This window comes from Schistocerca piceifrons, chromosome 8 (assembly GCF_021461385.2).
Source record: "Schistocerca piceifrons isolate TAMUIC-IGC-003096 chromosome 8, iqSchPice1.1, whole genome shotgun sequence".
Taxonomy (NCBI): Eukaryota; Metazoa; Arthropoda; class Insecta; order Orthoptera; family Acrididae; genus Schistocerca; species Schistocerca piceifrons.
In genome coordinates this window covers 94,303,285-94,329,160 of record NC_060145.1, presented here as the reverse complement: position 1 = coordinate 94,329,160, position 25,876 = coordinate 94,303,285, and the positions used below count along the sequence as shown (strand labels likewise).

Sequence of the window (25,876 nt, the reverse complement as noted above, 5' to 3'; positions counted from 1 at the left end):
GGAAGAGGTATCGAATATATTGGTTCCCCCTACTTATACGTCTCGAGTAGATCACGAATGTAAAATTAGAGAGGTTCTTCCCGCGAACCATACGCGACTGGAACAGGAAAGGGAGGTAATGACAGTGACACGTAAAGTGCCCTCCGCCACACACCGTTGGGTGACTTGCGGAGTCTAAATGTAGATGTAAATGTAGAACTCTCAGATGCGAAAGGGCTGTGATGTGGTTGCCGTCACTTTAGGAGCAGCTGAAACAAGCGGCGTTGTGCCACTCATCCGTTTCATTCAAACGAGGCGCGCACTGGCCAGGTGAACCTATCCGTGCTGCTGTTAAAGTACAGCCAATACTGTAGGAAAAAGACAAAAGCGATCAGTACTGAATCTAAGCTTGAGGTCGGAGAGTAAAGTGGCATTACTGTTGTCTATAGCAAGTACTGCAAGCGAACAGGACATGTTTGCTTCCAGACAGGACACAGCGCCTGGCGCCTGGCCTTACCACTCTTGTGCAGATGTTTCCAGTGCTGCACAGATGGACTGTGTGCAGAAACGCGTTCTTGTATTGCGAGTCCACCCCCGTGTTCTGTGCCTCAGCTGCCTGCCGCCTACTTACCAGTGCGCTTCGTCTGCTGGAATGGCTATCCCAGCCCTACAAGCGATGATTTTCTTATGTGGTACTCTAATATTGACCTGTGGAATTATTGGCTGTTCTGGCATAACCTGTTTATATGATAGTTTGCAGGTTCGCTGTAGCGCACAAGTTCTGCTTAGGCTTCAGCTGCTGAACCGCACCTCCCACGCCGCGCTGTCGCTGCTCGCACGGAATCCCCCTCTAGCACCATTGTCCCCTCCCCTATCACGCCGCCTGCGCGGGTACGAACCTAGTTATTTTGTGCACACTCTACCCTTACGGAACCGCTGTCCTATGCATGGCAGTCGTGTATGCTGTCCACTCTTCTATGGATGTGCGCTCAAGTGACATCTACCACACATAAAGAGTAGGTACTAATAGCGTCGTCGGTACAACTAACAAATTGATGAAAAAATATCTGAATTCCACAGTGCACCCCATCTCCGTAAACCTATGCAACCTGTTCCCAGCTACTGTACTCCTGCCATCAACACCACTCCATAGGTACGTGTTGGAAGGGATGGCTCTCTGAGTTGGCACTGACCAGGAAACTGCTTGCACACTCTTACAGGGTGCTCTGCTCTGTTCTGTTCTTTTGTGTACCGTATTACTCTACATGTAGCATCATTCCTGTAGAGAGGCAATTCACAGAGACCGCGCGATATGGCGTGTGTTTGCGCTGTCTGTGTGTGCAGCACGTGTGGAGCGACGCTGTTATCTGGCTCGCTGAGAGCACCACTCCTGCCCGAGTGCTTCTGTAAAAACCAGGATTTCCCGGCCCCTCCCACCACCGACAGCGATAAAGCATTCTGGCCGAGCTGTTTCATCACTCATCTACAGCAGAAACTCCATCCTCGCGTTTCTGAGACTGCAGTGTTTTCGATTTTTCCCTCTTTCGGTAAACTCACTTTTCTTTCCAGAATGAGATTTTCACTCTGCAGCGGAGTGTGCGCTGATATGAAACTTCCTGGCAGATTAAAACTGTGTGCCCGACCGAGACTCGAACTCGGGACCTTTGCCTTTCGCGGGCAAGTGCAAGTTCAAGTGCTCTACCCGCGAAAGGCAAAGGTCCCGAGTTCGAGTCTCGGTCGGGCACACAGTTTTAATCTGCCAGGAAGTTTCACTTTTCTTTATTTGTTACTGTAATACTTAGTGGCAGAATTTAATTTGTAAGTTTCTCATATTGATGGGTTCACTGAAGCTAATGGCCAAAATGTTTGCAGCCATACACACCTGCCAGGCTTCGTTGCTTCATTGACTAGGCCGCTGCTCTTTATGGCAGGTTATTTCTTTTCCTCTTTTTTCAACGTAAGCTTTCAGATTGGCTGGATGTGGCGCACCATGGCTTCCTCTCATGTACCAGCCTATTCAGCTCACAAGGGGAAGGCCTCAGGCATAGCCAATCGATTCCGCTCAAATCGCTTGGGTACAACCTAAAACAAAAGACTAAGACACAATAACTCAACGTCTTCCTTTTCCCACCCTCCATGTTTGACAAAACTACTACTTCTAAATTTCATGGAGCGCAGTCGACTCATATTGATAGGATCGATAGATAAATGAAACTTCAGCCTTTTTCATCAACATATATGTGGTCCGCAACGCATATTTTCCTAGAAAAAAACTTTTTCGACTGCCAGTTACGCACCCATAAATACAGGGTGGTCCATTGATAGTGACCGGCCCAAATACCTCACGTAACAAGCATTAAACGAAAAAACTACAAAGAACGAAACTCGTCTAGCTTGAAGGGGGGAAACCAGATGGCGCTATGGTTTGCCCCCTAGATGGCGCTGCCACAGGTCAAACGGATATCAACTGCGTTTTCTTTTTTGAATAGGAACCCCCATTTTTATTACATATTCGCGTAGTACGTAAAGAAATATGAATGTTTTAATTGGACCACTTTTTTCACTTTGCGACAGATGGCGCTGTAATAGTCACAAACGTATAAGTACATAGTATCACGTAACATTCCACAAGTGGGGACGGTATTTGCTTCGTGATACATTACCGTTGTTAAAATGGACCGTTTACCAATTGCGGGAAAGGTCGATATCGTGTTGATGTATGGCTATTGTGATCAAAATGCCCAACGGACGTGTGCTATGTATGCTGCTCGGTATCCTGGACGACATCATCCAAGTGTACGGGCCGTTCGCCGGATAGTTACGTTATTTAAGGAAACAGGAAGTGTTCAGCCACATGTGAAACGTCAACCACGACCTGCAACAAATGATGATGCCCAAGTAGGTGTTGTAGCTGCTGTCGCGGCTAATCCGCACATCAGTAGCAGACAAACTGCACGAGAATCGGGAATCTCAAAAACGTCGGTGTTGAGAATGCTACAGCAACATCGATTGCACCCGTACCATATTTCTATGGCCGGCCGGGGTGGCCGAGCGGTTCTAGGCGCTACAGTCTGGAACCGCGCGACCGCTACGGTCGCAGGTTCGAATCCTGCCTCGGGCATGGATGTGTGTGATGTCCTTAGGTTAGTTAGGTTTAAGTAGTTCTAAGTTCTAGGGGACTGATGACCTCCGAAGTTAAGTCCCATAGTGCTCAGAGCCATTTGAACCATATTTCTATGCACCAGGAATTGCGTGGCGACGACTTTGAACGTCGTGTACAGTTCTGCCACTGAGCACAAGAGAAATTACGGAACGATGGCAGATTTTTTGCACGTGTTCTATGTAGCGGTAAAGTAAACCGGCATAATATGTACTACTGGGCAACGAAAAATCCACGATGGTTGCGACAAGTGGAACATCAGCGACCTTGGCGGGTTAATGTATTGTGGGAGGAAGGATAATTGGCCCCCATTTTATCGATGGCAATCTAAATGGTGCAATGTATGCTGATTTCCTACGTAATGTTCTACCGTTGTTACTACAAGATGTTTCACTGCATGACAGAATGGCGATGTACTTCCAACATGATGGATTACCGGCACATAGCTCGCGTGCGGTTGAAACGGTATTGAATAGCATATTTCATGACAGGTGGATTGGTAGTCGAAGCACCATACCATGGCCCGCACGTTCACCGGATCTGACGTCTCCGGATTTCTTTCTGTGGGGAAAGTGCTGTCGTGATCCACCGACAACGCCTGACGACATGCGTCAGCGCATTGTCAATGCATGTGCGAACATTACGGAAGGCGAACTACTCGCTGTTGAGAGGAATGTCGTTACACGTATTCCCAAATTCATTGAGGCTGACGGACTTCATTTTGAGCATTTATTGCATTAATGTGGTATTTACAGGTAATAACGCTGTAACAGCATGCGTTTCAGAAATGACAATTCACAGAGGTACATGTATCACATTGGAACAACCGACATAAAATGTTCCAACGTACCTATGTTCTGTATTTTAATTTAAAAAACCTACCTGTTACCAACTGTTCGTCTAAAATAGTGAGCCATATGTTTGTGACTATTACGGCGCCACCTATCACAAAGCAAAAAAAGTGGTCCATCTAAAACATTCATATTTCTTTACCTAGTACACGAAAAGTTAATAAAAAATAGGGGTTCCTATTTTAAAAAGCGCAGTTGATATCCGTTTGACCTATGGCAGCGTCATCTAGCGGGCCAACCATAGCGCCATCTGGTTCCCCCCTTCATGCTAGACGAGTTTCGTTCTTTGTAGTTTTCTCGTTTGACGCTTATTTCGTGAGTTTTTGGCCCGCTCACGATCAATGGACCACCCTGTATATGTGCTGCTAAACGAAAGCGCTGCTGGCGTACCGACTGTGATAAGTGCTGGGAAGCAGAGGACTTGAATTCGATTCCCAGTTATATTCTGCAGTCTTTTTTCCATTTCTATTTTTTCAATATCGAATCTTATAAGAAAAGGAGGGTTAATAAGGTAAGTAAATCAATAAGGAATAATAACTAGATAGAGAAGTAAATTTGGCGAACAATTTGGATTGGTAATGGAATAAAATTTTAAGTCTCGCTGGGCGGAAAGAATGCCGAGTAAGATTGCCGCGAAGAAGAACATTCGGTCTGTGTTTTCACGTAAGGAGGAAAAACTAACCCTTGTCGCAATCCGTTCTTTACATAAAATAAAGCATTCGTACATGTCACGATAGCCTATTACTACGTCTTTAAAACTGTTGCCTAAAGTTTTCCCGTGGCTATAAGAAGCTAATGAATAATTTGGTCCTTGGAGTATAAAAGAGGCCAAACGTTTAACCGCCTAGTTAAAAAGTGTTGACTTCACTTGCTCCAATCCGGGAGATAGAAGAAATCTGGTTACATAACATGTCTTACGAACATTTTAAAAGATATGTTCCTGACAGCAAGTTTTGTTTGATACCGGATTCGTGGGGTGGACAAACTAAGACCGTTATGTGCAACAGCTTGCTTATAAAAGACGGGGTTCAACAGACTTGCTACGTAAACGTGATACCGTCGAACTGCACACCTGTGTGCCAGTCATGTGATGTTATTCTCATCGCCAAGTTAAACACTTTATTTCAAGGCTTCAAAATTGTAATCTGATTCTGGAAACCAAGCGGGAATTGCAAAACCGAGCGGATACAACAACGATACACTGCATAGTTGACTATCACAGCATTGATTTTTCAGACAATATTAATTTCCGGAAAAAAATTTTTTTAAGTATAATTCGAGTTCATTTTCCTTCGAATTTTCGGAAGGAATGATGTAACTGTCTGAAGATTGCTTTCGTAAGATGTTCTTGGTGCCGCGAGTATATCCCCTTTGTAGTCTATGTTTATATGAAAAGTACCGTCCATCTAGTTATTCGAAGCAAATTGAAAACATGTAACAGAGTGAGTGTAAGAGGCAATTTAAGGAAGCCAGGGTTAAGTTCATAATTGTTTATTAATCCTAGTTTTTTGATAAATTTATTTAGCTACATCGTTATTATTCTTTATTGATTTTCTTGCTTTATTTACTCTCCTATGCCTACCATTTCGAAACGGAAAAAGATACAATGGAAAAAGGTGCAGAATGCAACTGGGAATCGTACGCAGGTTCTCCGCTCCGAAGTCGCTAGTCCAGAGTTGTTAGTCCAGAGGCGCTTTTGTCGAACGGTTCTTACCTTATAGGCACATAAGGGGAAGTCCGAAAAGTTTCTATCCTGGATTACTAGGAAAATATGCTTTTGCCGACACCATAAATGATTATGAAAAACGCTCAGTTTTTTCAATTATCTGTCGATGACGTCAGTTCTGAATCGACTGCGCGTCATAAACTTCAAGGATAGTTTTCTCAAAAACGAGGAGGGGGAGTCAAAGTATCTCCGAATCCTTCACTTTACGTTGTACACAAGCGACAAGTATGAACCGAATCGCTTGGTCGAGTCTAGAGGCCTTCTCCTTGTCAGAGTGACAGCTGCTCCCAATGTTCTCAGTTAGTTGATTTCATGTTCTAATCTCCGGCTTCCCCTGCGGAATTCGTCTCCTGTCGCTCCCTTCAGTACCATGGGAGTTGTTCCCGGATGCCAAAACAGTTGCCCAGATGGGTGACCATCCAGCCGCCATGCGCTGTTGCCATTTTTCGGGGTGCACTCAGCCTCGTGATGCCAATTGAGGAGCTACTCGACCGAATAGTAGCGGCTTCGGTCAAGAATACCATCATAACGACCAGGAGAACGGTGTGCTGACCCCCACGCCCCTCCTATCCGCATCCTCCTCTGAGGATGACACGGCGGTCGGATGGTCCCAGTAGGCCACTCGTGGCCTTAAGACGGAGTGCTTTTTTTAGCACTATAGCGTTCTTCTATTTCGTGTTTCCCATATATTTCATACCTCCACAATTGTGCAGAGGACCACCTCTTTTCTTATCTTATCTGTTCACTTAACTTTTATCATCCTCGTGTAATACGACACCTTAAAAGTTCGATCCTCTACTTTTCCAGATTTTCCGCAGACCTCCTTTCACTGCCATACAATGGTATACTTCAGACTCACATTCTCTGACTTTTGTTCCTCAAATTAGGGCCGATGTTTGATAGTAGTAGACAGCTTTGGATGAAGAATGTTGCCTTCGTCTGCACTACTCGTCTTCTTAAATACTTCTTACTTCGTCCGACATGCATTGATTTGCTTCCAAGGTAACAGAATTCCTTTCACATCGTCTACTGCAGGGGTGGAAAGAGTTGCTAGTATCCCGCTCCGGAAATTCCTCACTGTGGCTACCTAAGGGTTGCAATCGCAAAAAAAGCACCATTTACGTAATTAAGTCAGGTAAGTTGTTTTACAAATATTCACTTTATTTAACAAATGTAGTTACAACAGTGTATTCTCAAAAGAACAAAAATCTACAAGGGCCGTCCTTTCCTATCTGGGATCAAATCAAAGGCGAGTAAAAAAATTACGTGGACGTACGGTGAAGTGTGAGTCGCAATCAAATCATTGGCGGGCCACATGCGTCCCTTGTCTGCAGTATGATCCCCTGCTTTGATATAAAGTCTTTCGCTAACTTCATTTCTGGTGTGCGCTGGTAATTTCGTCTTTCTTTGGTTTACTCTCAGTCCGTACGCTGTCCTCAGTGTGGGAGCTAGCTGCCTAGTGACGTGAAATTTTAGACACACATGTCAACCAGAAACAGGGAAAGCCGTTTTCTTTGATTTATACTTTCTTTTGCTTCAAGAGCGGGCTGTTATTATGTCGCAACTTTTTGTTCCAATTATAGCAGCTGATTGGCTAGTAACCAACAATACGTCCGACCTATCCTGTGCGTAGTTCGGGATTTTCGTTTAATTTCGAGCTTACACTATGTATTACATCGATTACTAGTCCCATACACTGGTAGATTTCTAGCTTCGACAAGTGGCACGTCGCAGACGCAGTGCGTAAGTCATTGTTCTGATACTAGACAGAGAACTGATCCATGTTTTTTGCTTGACAAAAATACTTTCGAAAGTCTTTATTATAATGTCTAGACTACTAAAGGCAAACGGTTTAAACTGAACCGCGCGTTCATCTTCAGGCCATAAAGTCGTTATCGCAGTAGGACGTCAGCTCACTAAATCGCATCTTACCATACTCAGTGTAAAGGTTTACCCATTACTGAGATCGTGTGATCCACAATTTGATAAAGTTAAATTACATACTTTCAAAAGTCGTTTACAATAAATTTATCACAGTACGTGGCAGCTGCAAATACACAATAGCCGGCCGGGGTGGCCGAGCGGTTCTAGGCGCTGCAGTCTGGAACCGCGCGACCGCTACGGTCGCAGGTTCGAATCCTGCCTCGGGCATGGATGTGTGTGATGTCCCTGGGTTAGTTAGTTTTAAGTAGTTCTAAGTTCTAGGGGACTGATGACCTCAGAAGTTAAGTCCCATAGTGCTCAGAGCCATTTGAACCATTTGAAATACACAATATTTCGAGATTTTATTGTGCTGCGACTTTTACCCGACTTACCTATGGTGCTCTAGAATGACCAGTGTTAACAATCTCTTAGTACCTGCAATAAGTAAAGAACGTACTGTAGCTCGGATGCCCTAAAGTGGTTCTCTAATGCCGCAGTACCAGCGAGAACTACCTAACACACGCGAGCGGGGTGTTTGCAGCGTATGTACTGGTCAAGGCGCTGTTGCTGCGGTTCCTCAGTCGTTCATCGCTTGATGCGGTTAACAGATCTGTACATACTTTGCCTTCCAGCTTGAAACTTAAAAAGACTGTTTTAAACTGAAACCCAGAAACATAAACTATTAACGCTATATACGCCCAGATCACCTCAACGTAGGAAATAACACACGATCCGTTTCCCTCCATTTAATGCACTGAACTAAAAAGAAGAATATAGTAATGTCTTGAGTTGTCAGAGACAGTAAGGAGGGCGATTGTGAAAACTCAGTCTGAAATGTCGACTGTGTAGCGTGGTGTGAGTTTCAGGACCCTTCCCTGAGGTTCTTTCGCTATGCTTTATAAATAGGTTGCAGTCAAACGGTACTTCTGTCAATGGGACAAGAAAGGCTATCGAAATGAATTGATAGCGTACTTTTACACAGTTAACGAGTCAGCTTAAACGCGTGGCTAAACGGGGTACAAAAGAGACCGTCAAATTCAGGATTTTTTTTTTCTGTGGGTAAAAATTGTAGTTCTCACTTTCCGCGACTTTGATGTATACCAAACCAATTATACACCACTATTGCACGTAAATTCGCAATTCTGATGTATAAAGGCAATTACAAAATATGTCGGTCTTTCAAGCACCGCCGGCCGCGGTGGTCTAGCGGTTCTAGGCGCTCAGTCCGGAACCGCGTGACTGCTACGGTCGCAGGTTCGAATCCTGCCTCGGGCATGGATGTGTGTGATGTCCTTAGGTTAGTTAGGTTTAAGTAGTTCTAAGTTCTAGGGGACTGATGACCACAGATGTTAAGTCCCATAGTGCTCAGAGCCATTTTCAAGCACCGCACACCCATTTATTTATAAGTGTGTGACGTGTGGTCGAGAGAGAGAGAGAGAAAGTAAGTGAAGGGTGGAGAGGGAATGTAGAGAAACCATTTATGGAGGTGGATTACGTGCCAAGAACTAGTCATGAAAGACGGATATAACGGGGACACGAACGCAAGTCACAGCACAGCACTTATTCCGCTTCAGCAAAAGCCGTTCGGTTTATCCATTTGTGCAGTTATGTAAATGGCATGCCGAATATAACAGGTGTAATAGCCAGTACACTTACAAGTTGAATTCTCGTAAGGTTCATTTTTCTGCACAGTATGTCGATAATACTAGGAAAGTGAGTATGTAAGTCATTGAGACATTTTGGAGTAAAATAAAACTTTCAACTTGTCACGGTTACCAGGAAAAATAGTATGAGTTAATGACACCATGAATCCCTCGGATATCATAGGTTGGCTGCCTTTTCATTTTATTAAGTATTATCCGACTTATTACTCTAAGGAACTCTGGCTCCACAGTTGTTCAGATTTGCGCTAAACCCGAGGCATGTATCAAAAACTAAGCACCATTGGCAACTAGCTTCATTTGCTGAAAGTTTCGACCAAAGACCAGTGAAAGGCAGCATGTGACGGAAGCTTGTAGAACCTAGCTACAGTCCCGGCGTTAATGTGACCTTTTTTCCTCCCCTTTGTATCAAACACTTCTCTAGCTGCTAGTGCGCTTAAAAGCACACAAGTTATCGCCAGGTGGAGGAGATGATGCAATGTGTTTTCACATTGCTCGATAATGCCTTCAAGAGCGCGGGACACCAGTAACTGGACTGTTCAGTCACACAAGAAAAATACAATCTAGAAAGATCTCTGTCTAGATATATATCTCCAGAACTGAAACTGGCACAAGGATATCAGTCCGCCACAATTAGTAGCATATTAGCGCATTTCTGAATGGTTACCAAGTGTCCTGTTCTTAGCAGACGAGATCAGCGAAATTACGCAATTGGCTTACAAAGTGAACATTACTGCTTATTGACTCGAGGCCCATGACGTATTCCTTTCACTCAAACGAAACTAAGAAGCTGCCCTATCGTACAATTACATCTACATCTACATTTATACTCCGCAAGCCACCCAACGGTGTGTGGAAGAGGGCATTTTACATGGCACACACACACAGCCTCGTGGTGGATTACTTGCTTTTACAGCGACAACAATAACTACATATAAACCTACATCTACGCTCCGCAACCCACCTTACGGCCTGTGGCAGAGGGTACTTCTCGTACCGCTATCTTTTCCGCCGTTCCCTGTTCCATTTGCGAACGGAACTTGGGTTGAATAATTTGGGCAAACCTCCGTATTATCTCTGTTTTCTCGTTGCGGCCATTTCGCGAGGTGTATGTGGGTACAGTACAAGGGGCATTAAATAAGCAACGCAATACTTTTTGTCTGAAGGCAGGTTGGTTTTATTGAAGATTTCAGTATACCGTATTATCCCCCACTCGTTTGGTTACAAAACCCTATTTTTAAACATGATTCCTGTTCAATGCGACGGTCATACGTCACCGTACTGGGAGGAATTTTACGCCTGCATGGTATCACTCTACTGGTCGACGTCGGAGCCAATGTCATGCAGCATTAATAAACACCCCCTCCCTCAATCATCCACGTACTGGTTCCCGCGGAGTGCATCCTTCATTGAGCCAAAAAGATGGAAGTCGGTATTTGCGGGGTCCGGGTTGTATGGTGGGTGAGGAAGAACAGTCCAGTGAAGTTTTGTGAGCTCCCCTCAGGTGTACAGACTTCTGTGAGGCTTTGTGTTGTCACGTAGAAGGAGAGGTTCGTTTGCATTTTTGTGGTGACGAACACGCTGAAATCGTTTCTTCAGTTTTCCGAGGAGTAGCACAATACATTTCCGAGTTGCACCAGAATAACCCCTCCAGAGTCCAAGAAGACCAGCTAAAAATGCGGCTTTTTGAACTTTGCCGGCCGAAGTGGCCGCGCGGTTCTGGCGCTGCAGTCTGGAACCGCGAGACCGCTACGGTCGCAGGTTCGAATCCTGCCTCGGGCATGGATGTGTGTGATGTCCTTAGGTTAGTTAGGTTTAACTAGTTCTAAGTTCTAGGGGACTACTGACCTCAGCAGTTGAGTCCCATAGTGCTCAGAGCCATTTTCAAGGATTGCCGTTTTGTTTCCGGTTGGAAGTGATCAACTCATGTTTCATCACCTGTGACGATGTTCGATAAAAAGCTGTCAAGATCAGCCCCGTAATGTGCAAGCAGTTCCACATAATTGGTCCTTCATTGCTCTTTGTGGTCTTCCGTTAGGCGGTGAGGACCCCAACCGGTGGACGAGTTCGTCAGTTCCACCAGGGACGTCCAGTTGTGTAGCGAGGTGTCTGATTGTGATCAGTCGATGGCCTCGAATGAGAGTGTCCACACGTTCCAACATTGAAGGAGTCACAGCTGTCCGTGGCCGGCCGGCACGCAGGAGATCGGACAGGTCTGCTTTACCTTCTTTCAATGATGGCAGACGCCTCGCGCAACGGTTCCCGGTGGCTTATTCACTGCCAGGCCTCTGTAGACATTCCGCAAACGCCTATGAATATCTGCGATGCTCTGGTTTTCCGCCAAAAGAAACTCAGTGATAGCTCTCTGCTTGGAACGCACATACGTTACAGACGCCATTTACAAGGCGACGTATAGCGCCACCACCTATCGGACCTCCATGAAAGTATAGGAGCTGAAGCGAAAATTTTCACGATTCCCCACAATAAATTCCGCATTTTTTCAACTGAAATTTGCCGACAAAAGAAATGTGTTGTATTAATTACTGAACGACCGTGTTAGATTGTCACTCACGCCTTCCAAGGCGACAAGAGTCGTCTTTACTGGGCAGCACACTTACATTCCTAGTTTGACCAACACTCGGGCACCCTATTGCCTCCATTATCCCGATAAAGCACCCAACGCCAATCCCGTAAAAATGTCTGGGTTCAAATGGTTCAAATGGCTCTGAGCACTATGGGACCTATCTTCTGAGGTCAACAGTCCGCTAGAACTTAGAACTATTTAAACCTAACTAACCTAAAGACATCACACACATCCATGCCCACGGCAAGATTCGAACCTGCGACCATAGCAGTCGCGCGGTTCCAGACTGTAGCGCCTAGAACCGCTCGGCCACTTTAAACGGCAAAAGTCTGGGACTAGATGGAACGGTGGGTGAAACGTAGGACTCGACATCCAACAGTTTAGTGGCTTGTTTGGATTCTTTAGAATGAAAGTTTCGTCCACAAGAAGAACTAATTCCTTCTTGTTGCACATTAGGCGGCAGGTCGTTCATGCATGTAGGAGAGAATAGTGGTTCTAAGGTTGAGCCTTATGGAGCCCCATAAATGAATTCTCCCCTTTCTGAAGAATCTCCCTTGTTTCATTGGTTGAATTACGAGGCTGGTTTGTTAAGTACGGTAAAAATACGAGGAAAAATGTTATTTTCGTAAATAACTCAACCTACTTCTCGACATAGCGTCCTTTGAGGGATATACACTTGGTGCACCGATCCTTCATTTTTTTCATCCATGGGAAAAATAGGTTCTGTCAAAATCTGCAAAACACTCGTTGACTGCAACTACCACTCCCTCATTTGACGGAAATTTTTCCCAGCAAGTGTAACCGCTCAATGTCATTCAATACGATCACGGCGACACCACTCGATCGACCTTAGCACTCGTGGTGTCACTCGCCTTCATACATGGCAGTGGACGTTTGAAAATTCGTGACGTTTGCTCAATGGTCGTCAATTGATTTAAATGTATTTCTCGGCTGACTGTTAATTCAATTACTGCCACGGGGGGAGGAGAAAGAACACATCCTGGTGATACCAGCATTATACGTATTTAGATGTTCGATTAATCTGAATGGTTTGCAATGTTCCAGCGATTCTATTCGAACTCTATGCCGATGTACCGACAAGGACCATTTTCGCAGATAAACATGCAAGTACGTAATGGATGATCAGTTTCTCAATATAGTTCGTCGCACTCACACATTATACATCCGCTCTAAGAACAATTTCATGCATTTACATTTTTGGTGTCCCACAAAATTAGTTGGCTAAATATTATGACGATACGTTGCATACAACTTCCACAGATATTGTTTATCCTGTAGTCAAGACTACGTAATGAAGCCAAAATAGTGGATAAAATCGAAATGTAGTTTGTTTATTAATACTTCTCTTTTCACTAATTAAATATGAACTATTAATCGGGATTGGAGGTGATGATCCTATCCTTCTTTTTTAGTATTTTAGGTCCTCGTTAATTAATATCTGGTAGTTAATAAGCAAACTATTTTTTTATGCTGGCGCGTTGCAGTTACCCCCGCAACCGTCCAAGGATAAGGTTCTATTAATGTTCCGCGCACACGCGTTTCACCATTTTATAAAATGCAGAATTACGTAAACTGTAGCTTTCCGTTGCGCACAACTTTCGGGGGTTCCACAACCATAATAGTTTCCCAAGAGTATTTTTCCCAGCTAACACAAAGTTCGAATTATGTTGTCGGATTCATTTTCACTCCGCCTCGACAATAAACGTCTCTGATCACTTCGTCACACGTAATGTATTTTAAACGTGCTTGAAGAGTCTTTAAATAATCTCCTTAACGAGTTTCGCAGTCGCGTACCACTTTTTCATCGACTAGCCCGACCGCGATAACTGAAGGTAGAGAGCTCAATAATGTGTTACATGTTCTTTTATATGTATTAAGAAACAAACGCGCCCCTATATCATTCTGTCCCTCTTGGTCTTTGCTACTTTGCTTTTTATTACTTTTCATTATATTGCTTCTTAGTAATACTGTGCACTTATTAAAGTTTCGTATTACTTTCCCCTTTTTAATTCTTCCCCGATTTTAATTAATATGATGCTAATTGACACGCCTGCCCGCAAAGTACCGTTATACAAGCCAAAGTTTCAAGTTATGGAACAGGAAGAAGTTATTTGACGCTAAAGCTAGTGAACAGCATGGAAGAAAAACTACTTAAAAGCCCAGTTCCTGCAGTTTCGCCATTATTATCGTTGATGAGTGGGGTGATGCATTTTCCTGGTGAAAGAGTCCTTTTTGCTTGCCAACATAGGTCTTTTTTCAGCCAACGCTACTTTCAAACGCTCCATCAGCCTTTGTGCAGTGTGCTGACTGAAATTTCGACTATGGTGTGTTATCATGGATCCAGGTTACATTAACAGTCACAAATCGGTCCAAAAACTCTTGCAGATTGTGAGCAAACACCGCCAGATATTGTGATGAAAAGTCGTACCGGATGCGCTTTTGATCGACTTCGAGCAATGGCGGTTCTAGGCGCTACAGTCTGGAACCGCGCGACCGCTACCGTCGCAGGTTCGAATCCTGCCTCCGGCATGGACGTGTGTGATGTCCTTAGGTTAGTTAGGTTTAAGTAGTTCTAAGTTCTAGGGGACTGATGACCTCAGCAGTTAAGTCCCATAGTGCTCAGAGCCATTTGAACCATTTGAATAGCGGCACCCACTCCGCACACAGCTTCTTCATAGCCAATTCTCCGAGCAAGATATTATGCACTCGCTCAGTTGAGATGCCTACAGTCTCAGCGACTTCAAGAATTTTTATTCGGCAGTCTTGATTTTCGATATCATTGATTTTGCCTGTGATTTGCTCAATTGGATGGCTGTAGCGCGCTTCGTCTTCCGTGCTTGTCCGACCACATTTAAATTCATTAATCCAAAAGTAAATGGTCTTTAATGATGGTGGAGAGTTCTCGTGAACTTCGTAGAATTCCGTTTCGATTTGTGCAGCAGTCCATCCCTTCAAATGAAAACGTTTAGTAACAGCACGAAACTCGGTTATCTTCATTTTCAATCGCAATCGACACACTGAACACTTCAAATGTTTGTCAGCAATGAACTGTACGTTGTACATTATTGAAATCCTTGGAATACTCAAGCTTACCAACCATGAAGGCACAACAAAAATGGTCCATTTTTTCATGGAATTTTACCAGAATTATCAAACCACCCTTGCATTAAGTGGAACTTTCGCCATTGTTTTGGTTGGATATCAGATAACCCAATGGTTGCTACAGCATTTTTTGTGAGGGCTCCCAAACCCAAGGTCCTCGGCGGTACTTTTGGGACAGCCACCACAAATTGTATAAAGCGTGGATAGTGACCAGGATGTAGCTATGTCTGTTGGTCGAAAAATAATTAATGACAAGAATTGCGCCAGTTAGAATGAAGAGAGAACTAATCTTTATTTCTGACGAAACGTCCACCAGCAATACAAGTCCAAGTAATATCCAAGAGTAATCCGTGTACTGAGCCTAGTCGAATACAATAGCAAATATCACACTGCAATGGCTCCGCTATAAACTCCACGAAAGACTAGCAATAGACAATAGACTGTCCGTCTCGGGGACAGCGCTCATCCTTATATGCAAAAGGCAGAGGGCGCTGCGGACCCGAGCTCAGCCATGGCGCGACCTCTTCCGTCGACGGTAACGCCCTGAGACGCCGAGGGCCGCGACAGGAACTGTGGCCAGCGATGTCACGGTCAGGGCGCGCGTGCGCGAGTTGGTTAGTTGGTTGGTTGGGTCCATGGATACAACAGCATTGGTCCCATAAAACCTGTCAAGTCGGAGTGGCCATGACAGCGGACTGCGTGGTGTGTGTGCAGGGAGGCGGCGGCGGAGAGGACTCTAGCACGGTGTGTGGGACGTACGACGGCGAGGGCATCACGGCGGAGGGCCTGTCGTGGCGCCGACTCCACATGTCGCGCGCCAAGCTCAAGGCCACCGCCACCACCTCGGAGCTGCTCTCCGGGTTCGCCATGGTGAGTCCCGTCTGTATTTATTTATTTATTTATTACTTTTCATTCCTTACTCCAAGGGATACAGTGGCTGCCTGAGGTCCAGCCCATTAAAGAGCTTCGATTTCTTTTCTTTCCCAATCAAATATCAACTGAGCTGACAATAGGGCACAGGGCTTCCCAATTGGAACAATTTGGGATGACTTTGGCCTTACAACCGTAACCACCGAGAAATGTTGGTCTGAACTGAGGAGCCGGCCGCGGTGGTCGTGCGGTTCTAGGCGCTCCAGTCCGGAGCCGCGCTGCTGCTACGGTCGCAGGTTCGAATCCTGCCTCGGGCATGGATGTGTGTGATGTCCTTAGGTTAGTTAGGTTTAATTAGTTCTAAGTTCTAGGGGACTGATGACCACAGCAGTTGAGTCCCATAGTGCTCAGAGCCATTTGAACCATTTTTTGAACAGAGGAGCGGGAACTACAGTCCTGATAAAAAACACGAAGCATCGAGAAGAGGAGGAGGAAAAAAATGAAACTTCACTAGTTGGGAAGTTATGGGATATTACTTCAGTGAAATCGAATCAGATTTACCAAGAACTTGGCAATATGATCCCACTTATCAGAATGACACGCACCTCCTCTTGCCTCGATCCATGCTTAGATCCAGTTCAGAAGAGTTATAACATCCACGACATATATATTTTTTACTTATAATGTGACGAGTGGAATATGAACGTGTGGAAAATTACGTAACGCAATAACATTCATTCAATTATGTAATTATTTCTTAAAAAAGATGATAATTACGTAAAACAGAGACAATATTTGTCTCACATTCTTTGTTAATCTATGTCATTCTTTTCTTCTGTTTTGTGCCTTTTTGTTGTCTTCTTCTGTTGTACGTCGCCGACGCAAGACGCGAATCGATTTGGGGTCTGTTGAATGAAAAACATTTAACGTAAAATTATTGTAGTTTTATGTTCATTTGCTGGTTAAAAAAAAACAAGTAGAGCCAAGTGCATTAAAACTATTTATGATTAATTATTGAAAAAATTACTTTTTTAATTATAATTTTGTATTAATTGTTTTATCATAGCTGCAAGAAGCGCAGCCATTGTTAGTTGCGATTATATAGCAACTTCGTCTGTACTTCTGGTCGAAAATCAAGGGTTTGTGTTAAACTAATTTGCAAAACAGTATTAATAATTTTTTTGGTGGCATCAATTTAAATGATTAATTATTTATTGAGCAAAGGAAAATCTTAATTACAAAAGAAATCCTCTATCTTGTGTTGGCCGCCATCTTAACTTTTATCTCAGTGGTAAATTTAAATTACTTGAAACTGCAAACAGTATTCCGATGTGTAAGAAATAAATGTGCACCGGGGATGCTGAACTCTATTTATATAAAAAAATAAACGAATCAGATTACATCTTCTAAGAACAGTGCTGATGGTATTTATTGATGAACAAAATTTCATTGATGATGTATGAGGCCAAAATTAAACTACGCACGAATCACGGAGAAAAATATTTTTGGTAGCATACGTCAGTGTTGTGTGCGGGTGGTATTCTGTGGTTCCTTTTCATGATCAATTTGCTAAGAATAATTAAATCCATCGAAGACAAAAATTATAAAAACTCTTATGTAATTTTAGTGATATGAACACAATTTACAGTCAACATTATTACACTACGTCAGGTGGAATTCTTGTGCAATTTGAACAAAATAATTATCTGGGAGAAGCTGTAGTATGAATATTGCAATATACATGTGTATAATATTGTCAGTATCATTTACAAAATCAAATCAATGCAACTGCTAAATATCAGAGTGAATTCAAACCGCAGAATACCATAGAGTATCATATCATCGATATTCATTGCGTTTGTCCATGTTGATGATACGTAAAACAGCCACAGAGTGTCATAAAACCTTTGGCCTTTGTAGTCTATCCCGAGACAGGGTGGTCCACAACAGGTGTATGCTCCTTTATATCCTGGTCACTGACTCTGGGACTGAGTTGGTCCCACATTTTCCGTCAGCGATGGACCATGGCATCTTGCTAGCCACAGTGGTACTTCAGCACCACACAAACAGTTCACAGAGATATGTGCCGGCCTGTTGAAAAATGGCACCGTGATAATGTCCATGAGGACGCAGGATGTCCGTAATTTACCACCGTGCTGGGGGAGTTCCCTCAGTCATTACCAACCGCGATTTGAAGTCATGCCAACGGCCTTGCCGCAGTGGTAACACCAGTTCACCTACATCTACATCTACATGGTTACTCTGCAGTTCACACTTAAATGCCTGGCAGAGGGTTCATCTAACCATTTTCTTGCTACTTCTCTACCATTCCACTCTCGAGTGGCGCGTGGGAAAAAGGAACACCTAAATCTTTCCGTTCGAGCTCTGATTCCTCTTATTTTATTATGATGATCATTTCTCCATACGCAGGTGGTTGTCAACAAAATATTTACGCATTCGGAAGAGAAAGTTGGTGATTGAAATTTCGTAAATAGATCTCGCCGCAAAGAAAACCGCCTTTGTTTCAGTGACTTCCACCCCAACTCGCGTATCATATCAGCGACACTCTCACCCTTGTTGCGCGATAACACGAAACAAGCTGCCCTTCTTTGCACTTTTTCGGTGTCCTACGTCAATCCCACCTGGTAAGGATCACATACCGCGCAGCAATACTCCAGCAGAGGACGGACAAGTGTAATGTAGGCTGTCTGTTTAGTGGGCTTGTCGCATCTTCTAAGTGTTCTGCCAACAAAGCGCAGTCTTTTTTCTCGCTTTCCCTACAATATTATCTATGTGGTCTTTCCAATTTAAGTTGATCGTAATTGTAATTCCTAGGAATTTAGTCGAATTGACAGCCCTTAGATATGTGCGATTTATCCTATACCCAAAATTTATCGGATTTCTTTTAGTACCCATCTGGATGGCCTCGCACTTTTCTTTGTTTAGTGCTAATTGCCACTTTTCGCAGCATACAGAAATTCTCTCTAGATCATTTTGTAGTTGTAATTGATCGTCTGATGGTTTTATTAGACGGTACATTACAGCGTCATCTGCAAACAATCTGAGGAGGCTGCTCAGAATATCACCTAGATCATTTACGTAAATCAGGAACAGCAGAGGACCTATGACACTACCTTTCGGAACGCCAGATATCACTTCTGTTGTACTCGATGATTTACCGTCTATCACTATGAACTGTGACCTCTCTGAGAGGAAATCACGAATCCAGTCACACAACTGAGACGATACTCCATATACACGCAGTTTGATTAAGAGTCGCTTGTGAGGAACGATATCAAAAGCCTTCTGGAAATCTAGGAATATGGAATCGATCTGAGACTCCATGTCGACAGCACTCACTACTTCATGGGAATAAAGACCTAGCTGTGTTGCAAAAGAACGATGTTTTCTGAATCCGTGTTGTCTATGTATCAATAAGTCATTTTCTTCAAGGTGATTCATAATGTTCGAGTACAGTATATGCTTCAAAATCCTACTGCAAATTGAGATCAGTGATATGGGTCTGTAATTCAATGGGTTACTCCTATTTCCTTTCTTGAACATTGGTGTGACCTGTGCTACTTTCCAGTCTTTACGAACAGGCCTTTCGTCAAGTGAGCGGTTGTATATGATTGCTAAGTAAGGCGCTATTGTGTCTGCATACTGTGAAAGGAACCTGATTGGTATACCATCTGGACCGGACGACTTGCATTTCTTAAGTGATTTGAGTTGTTTCGCAACACCTAAGATATCTACTTTTATGTCACTCATGCTAACGGCTGTTCCGTTCCCGCCATATCACTTAAGTTAAGCGCTGTCGGACTTGGCTAGAACTCGGATTGGTGACCGTCCGGTCTGCCGAGCGCTGTTGCCTAGCGAGATGTACTCGACGCTTTTGAGGCCAATTGAGGAGCTACTTGATTGAGAAGCAGCGGCTCCAGTCACGAAAACTGACAACGGCCACAGAGAGGTGTGTTGACGACACGCTCCTCCATATCTGCATCCAGTGATGCCTATCGACTGAGGATGACACCTGTTCGGACGGAGTTTTCTTGAATCTGAAGTCACACCCAGTGTGTCACCTCTCCCAAAACATTGCAAGAATGGGACCTCTTCACCATACTCCCCAACCATGGTCATCCACAAAAAGCAGCCGCCTATGTTGCAGCGTTAACGGCAGCCTACGTGTGGGACGGTAATTCCCTAGTCTGGCTGCCGCTAGTCTCCGATCAATGATGTGAGCCGACACAGAATGTTGCAGGAAGTCCATTACTTGTTCCCCGATGGCAGCAGTTATGATGTGTTTGCTGCACAAGGCGGCTGTCACCTCTTGTGGTGTGGTGGTCGGACGTGATCCACCGGAACCTTGAGGGCGAATATGCCTGCCCTCACGTTCCTATACAGTCCAACATCAGACCACTGTCACGTACGAAAGACCCACAAATCTGGACGTTGCAGGATTCGACCTTCCGGCCAAATAGGAACCCGTATTGAGTTCTCTTCTAAATTCTGTCAGTTGCTGATAACGCTGTCTCACATGAGTACGCGGCGTTTACGGGTCCTTCACAGTTATCACTCAACATGTAAAGCTGTTCGTGTGTGTGTGTGTGTGTGTGTGTGTGTGACCTTTTCTTTTTTTTGTTTTTTAGTCGATACTTAGGAGACGACTGGGGTAAGTGAACATCTACTGGTATACAGGGTGTTACAAAAAGGTACGGCCAAACTTTCAGGAAACATTCCTCACACGCAAATAAAGAAAAGATGTTATGTGGACATGTGTCCGGAAACGCTTAATTTCCATGTTAGAGCTCATTTTAGTTTCGTCAGTACGTACTCTACTTCCTCGATTCACCGCCAGTTGGCCCCATTGAAGGAAGGTAATGTTGACTTCGGTGCTTGTGTTGACATGCGACTCATTGCTCTACAGTACTAGCATCAAGCACATCAGTACGTAGCATCAACAGGTTAGTGTTCATCACGAACGTGGTTTTGCAGTCAGTGCAATGTTTACAAATGCGGAGTTGGCAGATGCCCATTTGATGTATGGATTAGCACGGGGCAATAGCCGTGGCGCGGTACGTTTGTATCGAGACAGATTTCCAGAACGAAGGTGTCCCGACAGGAAGACGTTCGAAGCAATTGATCGGCGTCTTAGGGAGTACGGAACATTCCAGTCGAAGTGTTCGTACGCTTCTCAACAACAGATTCGGCGACCAATGGATTGGTAAAGTGTTCGTACGCTTCTCAACAACAGATTCGGTGACCGATGGATTGGTAGAGGCGGACCATTTCCATGGCCTCCACGCTCTCCTGACCTCAACCCTCTTGACTTTCATTTATTGGGGCATTTGAAAGCTCTTGTCTACGCAACCCCGGTACCAAATGTAGAGACTCTTCGTGCTCGTATTGTGGACGGCTGTGATACAATACGCCATTCTCCAGGACTGCATCAGCGCATCAGGGATTCCATGCGACGGAGGATGGATGCATGTATCCTCGCTAACGGAGGACATTTTGAACATTTCCTGTAACAAAGTGTTTGAAGTCACGCTGGTACGTTCTGTTGCTGTGTGTTTCCATTCCATGATTAATGTGATTTGAAGAGAAGTAATAAAATGAGCTCTAACATGGAAAGTAAGCGTTTCTGGACACATGTCCACATAACATATTTTCTTTCTTTGTGTGTGAGGAATGTTTCCTGAAAGTTTGGCCGCACCTTTTTGTAATTTGTAACACCCTGTATTTGTCTTTTATTTAATCAGTCAGTATAAATGTGAATGTTCATTCACGTTATTATTTAGTAGTAACTTCTTTCCTGCAGGGACCGATGACGCCAGCAGTTTGGTCCCATACGATCTTACCAAAAATTTCCAAATTTTTTTTCTGCTTTTGCATTTTTTGCTTTTCTATGTCACAATTTTCTTGCAAAGTTGGCAGGTCTGTCTCATTATTTATCCCAACTATTTTCACGTCTTTTCCCCTTGCAGGACAGTGAGTCATTTCTTTTAAATGTACTGAAAAAGTGATTGGTTACGAAATCGCAGTGAAGGCCAAGGAAAATTGGAAGTATTCAATCGGTTTTCCACATTACAGAAATCTTCTTCCTTTGCAAATAATGAATCAGACCATGATCCTTAAGTACCTTTCCATTGTATTATAAAACTTTCATGAACGATTTTAGATCCAAAACCTATACGTGACAACGAAAAAATTACGTAATATTCTAGGACACCCACTGAAGATGCCTTGTTAAAAAGGCGAAAAGCGTCTTGGTGCATGACTAAAATTTAAAAAATTGTTGTGTTGCATGTGAAAAGCGCGGTTATTATAAACTACTGTAATCTGTATACAGCAGCTCCGAAAGAAAAATGTGTGTGAAATCTTATGGGACTTAACTGCTAAGGCCATCAGTCCCTAAGCTTACACACTACTTAACCTAAATTATCCTAGGACAAACACACACATCATGCCCGAGGGAGGACTCGAACCTCCGCCGGGATCAGCCGCACAGTCCATGACTGCAGCGCAGCGAAAATTAACGTCATAAGAAAAGTGTCCTTTTAGTCTATTTCTGGAACAGTGTTGCACGAAAATAAAAAAGTGTGGTTTTGCGAACGCCATGACGCCTCCTTTCATAGTAATCTGTATCGAGAGGGCGGGCTTCTCTTTACAGCTACGAAAAAAGTCATCCCAGCCTCGAAACTGTAGCTGTGCGTGTAGTCCTCACATCGGAGTCACAGCAGACGTTAAACCCTGTTACAGAAAAAAATTACACAAGCGTGACTCTGTAGACTTGCCTCGGAATCATGTTGACTGGGGACGACAGTGTCAAAGAAGAAATAATAGGAGGATACAGAGAGTAAGTATGCGTTATTTTGCGATGCTGGACATAACAAAAAGCAAACTTATACCACGAAATTCAAATTCTTGTCATACCTCGTCTAACATATGGTTGTGAGACTTGGACGTTAACAAAAACAGAAGAATGAAACTATGTATATTAATTAGGAAAATTTGGAGGACAAAATTTGGAGGAATTCAAGAGAAAACCGCTGTAGAATGGAAAACTTAACAAACAATGACGCCTGTGATTTGTATGGAGAGACAGACGCTACGTTAAAAATTAAAGTGAGGAGACTTGGACACGCACTTGGAGCTCCGAAACATAGAAAAATGCACCAGGTGCATCCAGAACACCCTCAGGGGGGATGACGTGGGCCACATATCGTTGATAACGTCAGACGAGACTTGAACGTGTGAGGGGTAAGGAAATTAAATGTCAAGACAGAACTACCCGGCAAACCACAGTGAAACCGGCAGCAGAAAGATTTCACAGCTTGTTAAGTTAATTAATAATTGTTATCAGTCTATCCTGTGAAAGTCTTTACTTATCAGCATTACTCCATCTACAGCAATTTCGACATACTTGAGCTGTTCAGGCCTTGGTCTTCCTCTGCAAGTTTCACAACACACACTTCCCTTCATAACCAAACTGACAATTACTTCACGCCTCCGGATGTGTCCTATCAACGTATTCTGTTATTTAGTCAAGTTGTGCCATAAATCAGTTTTCTCGCTACTGCTTTCAGAACCTTCCACATTTGTTATCAAATCTACTCATCTAATCTTCAACATTCTGCTGTAGCACTACATTTCAAAAACTTATGCTCGTTTCTTCTCGGCACTGTTTGTCTTCAATGTTTCACTTGCACACAAATATTTCCAGAAAAGTTTTCCTAATACTCAAATTTGTATCGGAAAGTTAACGTATCTCTCTTCTTCAGAAACACTTTCCTTGCTATTGCAAGCCCATATTTTATATCATGTTCTGCTGTCGTTAGTAGTTTCATTGCCCGAACAACAAAACTCGCCTACCGCTTTCAGTGCCTCATTAATCTGTGGGGGCGTGCTGAAAACCACTGCCTCTGAATTTTTTTTTCTCGCTTCAGTAGCTGTTGAGGTATTAACTATCATACATATTACTTGGTCGACTTTCTCGCTTGTCTCACGAGCAAATTGCAACCCTCTGCCACTAGAGGGCTCCGATGTGTTGCACTTAACATGGAGGTGTGTATCGTAACTATGTCGGTGCGTGAGAAACAGCGAACTGTAATAGATAATTAATTGAAACTCTCAGCTGGCGACAGGTGTTGTTGATATACCTCTAGGGGACAGCTGAAAATGAGTTCCCCGACCGGGACTCGAACCCGGGATCTCCTGCTTACATGGCAGACACTCTATCCATCTTTTTTTTCTCGTTTTGTTCGATATAGTTCGTTGCGTTCGGTCTGGGCGGACATCACAAGACATCCGTTCAAGTTGATCGATGATGCCTTGACTTAATTTTTTTATTACAGAGAGCACGCAGCCCTCTGACCGAACACGCTGAGCTACCGTGCCGGTTTGCTTAGATGGCAGACACTCTATCCATCTAAGCCACCGAGGACACAGATGGATAGCGCGACTGCAGGGACTTATCCCTTGCACGCTTCCCGTGAGACCCACATTCCCAGCTGTCCACAATCTACATACGTAACGTTCCTAATAGATATTTGCACCTTCCACTCTTTACTCGCGCCCACTAATGTGACGATTCCCGTAAAAGTTCGGGAAACCTGTACGCATTCGCACAGACGAAGGTCAATGGTCGGGTAGCCTTTAACTACATATGAAGATAGTAACTGTTCTCGAAAAAACAAATACCCTTGATGACCGTGCAGCTTCTCTAGAATATATGATAATTAATTGAAACCCTCAGCTGCCGACAGGTGTTGTTGATATACCTCGATGGGGACAGTTGAAAATGTGTGCTCCTACTTAGTGGGCGCGAGTAATGAGTGGAAGGTGCAAATATCTATTAGGAACGTTACGTATGTAGATTGTGGACAGCTGGGAATGTGGGTCTCACGGAAAGCGTGCAAGGGATAAGGCCCTGCAGTCGCGCTATTCATCTGTGTCCTCGGTGGCTCAGATGGATAGAGCGTCTGCCATGTAAGCAGGAGATCCCGGGTTCGAGTTCCGATCAGGGCACACATTTTCAGCTGTCCACATAGAGGGATATCAACAACACCTTTCGGCAGCTGAGGGTTTCAATTAATTATCATTTATTCTAGAGCAGCTGCACGGTCATTAATGGTATCTGTTCTTTCGAGAACAGTTACTATCTTTATATACTGTAATAGAATTTGGCATAACAATGCCACACGACACACAAGCGCTGCGACATCTGCAACAATCCATCGCGCTATCGTCGATCGCCACCCATACAGCCCGACTTCGCACCATCCAATTTTCATCTCTTTCTTAAACTTAAACAACACCCTCGAGGACTCCACTTTGATAGTGATCAAGTGGTGCAAGCTGAAGTTGTGGCTCCGTCAACAGAGTCAAACATTCTACAGTGACGATATCGACAAACTGGTCTCTCGTAGGGAGAAACGTGTTCGTCGCCAGCGCTACTATGTTGAGAAATAAATAAGTAGACATGAAGCATAAAGATGTAGGATGTCTATAACGTTTGTTTTATTTTAAAAGCTTTAAGAGTTTTCATACGGAACATTCCACCCAGTACTTTTCAGCACGCCCTCCTCGTAATTCCCTCGGCAGCACCTGGCTTAATACGAGTAATTCTCTACAGTGGTCCGCAGAAGGTGGTCTAGTAATTGCCGTCGCTGCCTCTAGATCCCGGGATCCCGGTTTCGATAGTCAGACGGGTCGGGGATTTTCTCCGTTCGGAGAGTAGGTGTTTGCGTTGTCCTAATCATTTCGTCTCATCTTCATCGCAAACAAGCGCAAGTCGCCGATGTGGCCTTCAAATAGGAAGACTTGCATCAGGTGGTCAAACAACCCGAGACGGGATTTCCAGGCCAGAAATAGCGTACCATTAGTTCATTCATTTTTCCTACAGTTGTGTGTTATTCTCCAATACACAAACTGTTTCTACATTCCCCTTGACAAATCCTACCGTCTGTGCAGATAACAATATACACTACTGGCCAT

At 43.9% G+C, this 25,876-nt stretch overlaps 1 protein-coding gene across 1 annotated transcript in view; it reads left to right on the top strand.

Annotated features, from left to right (window-relative positions):
* The window catches only part of LOC124712096 (calcium release-activated calcium channel protein 1-like), a 132,695-nt gene that overhangs the window by 83,476 nt on the left and 23,343 nt on the right, over positions 1-25,876 (top strand). The window contains exon 5 of the mRNA XM_047242393.1: positions 15,722-15,877. Within this exon, the coding sequence (XP_047098349.1) occupies positions 15,722-15,877 (156 nt within the window). The remainder of the gene's footprint in view (positions 1-15,721; positions 15,878-25,876) is intronic.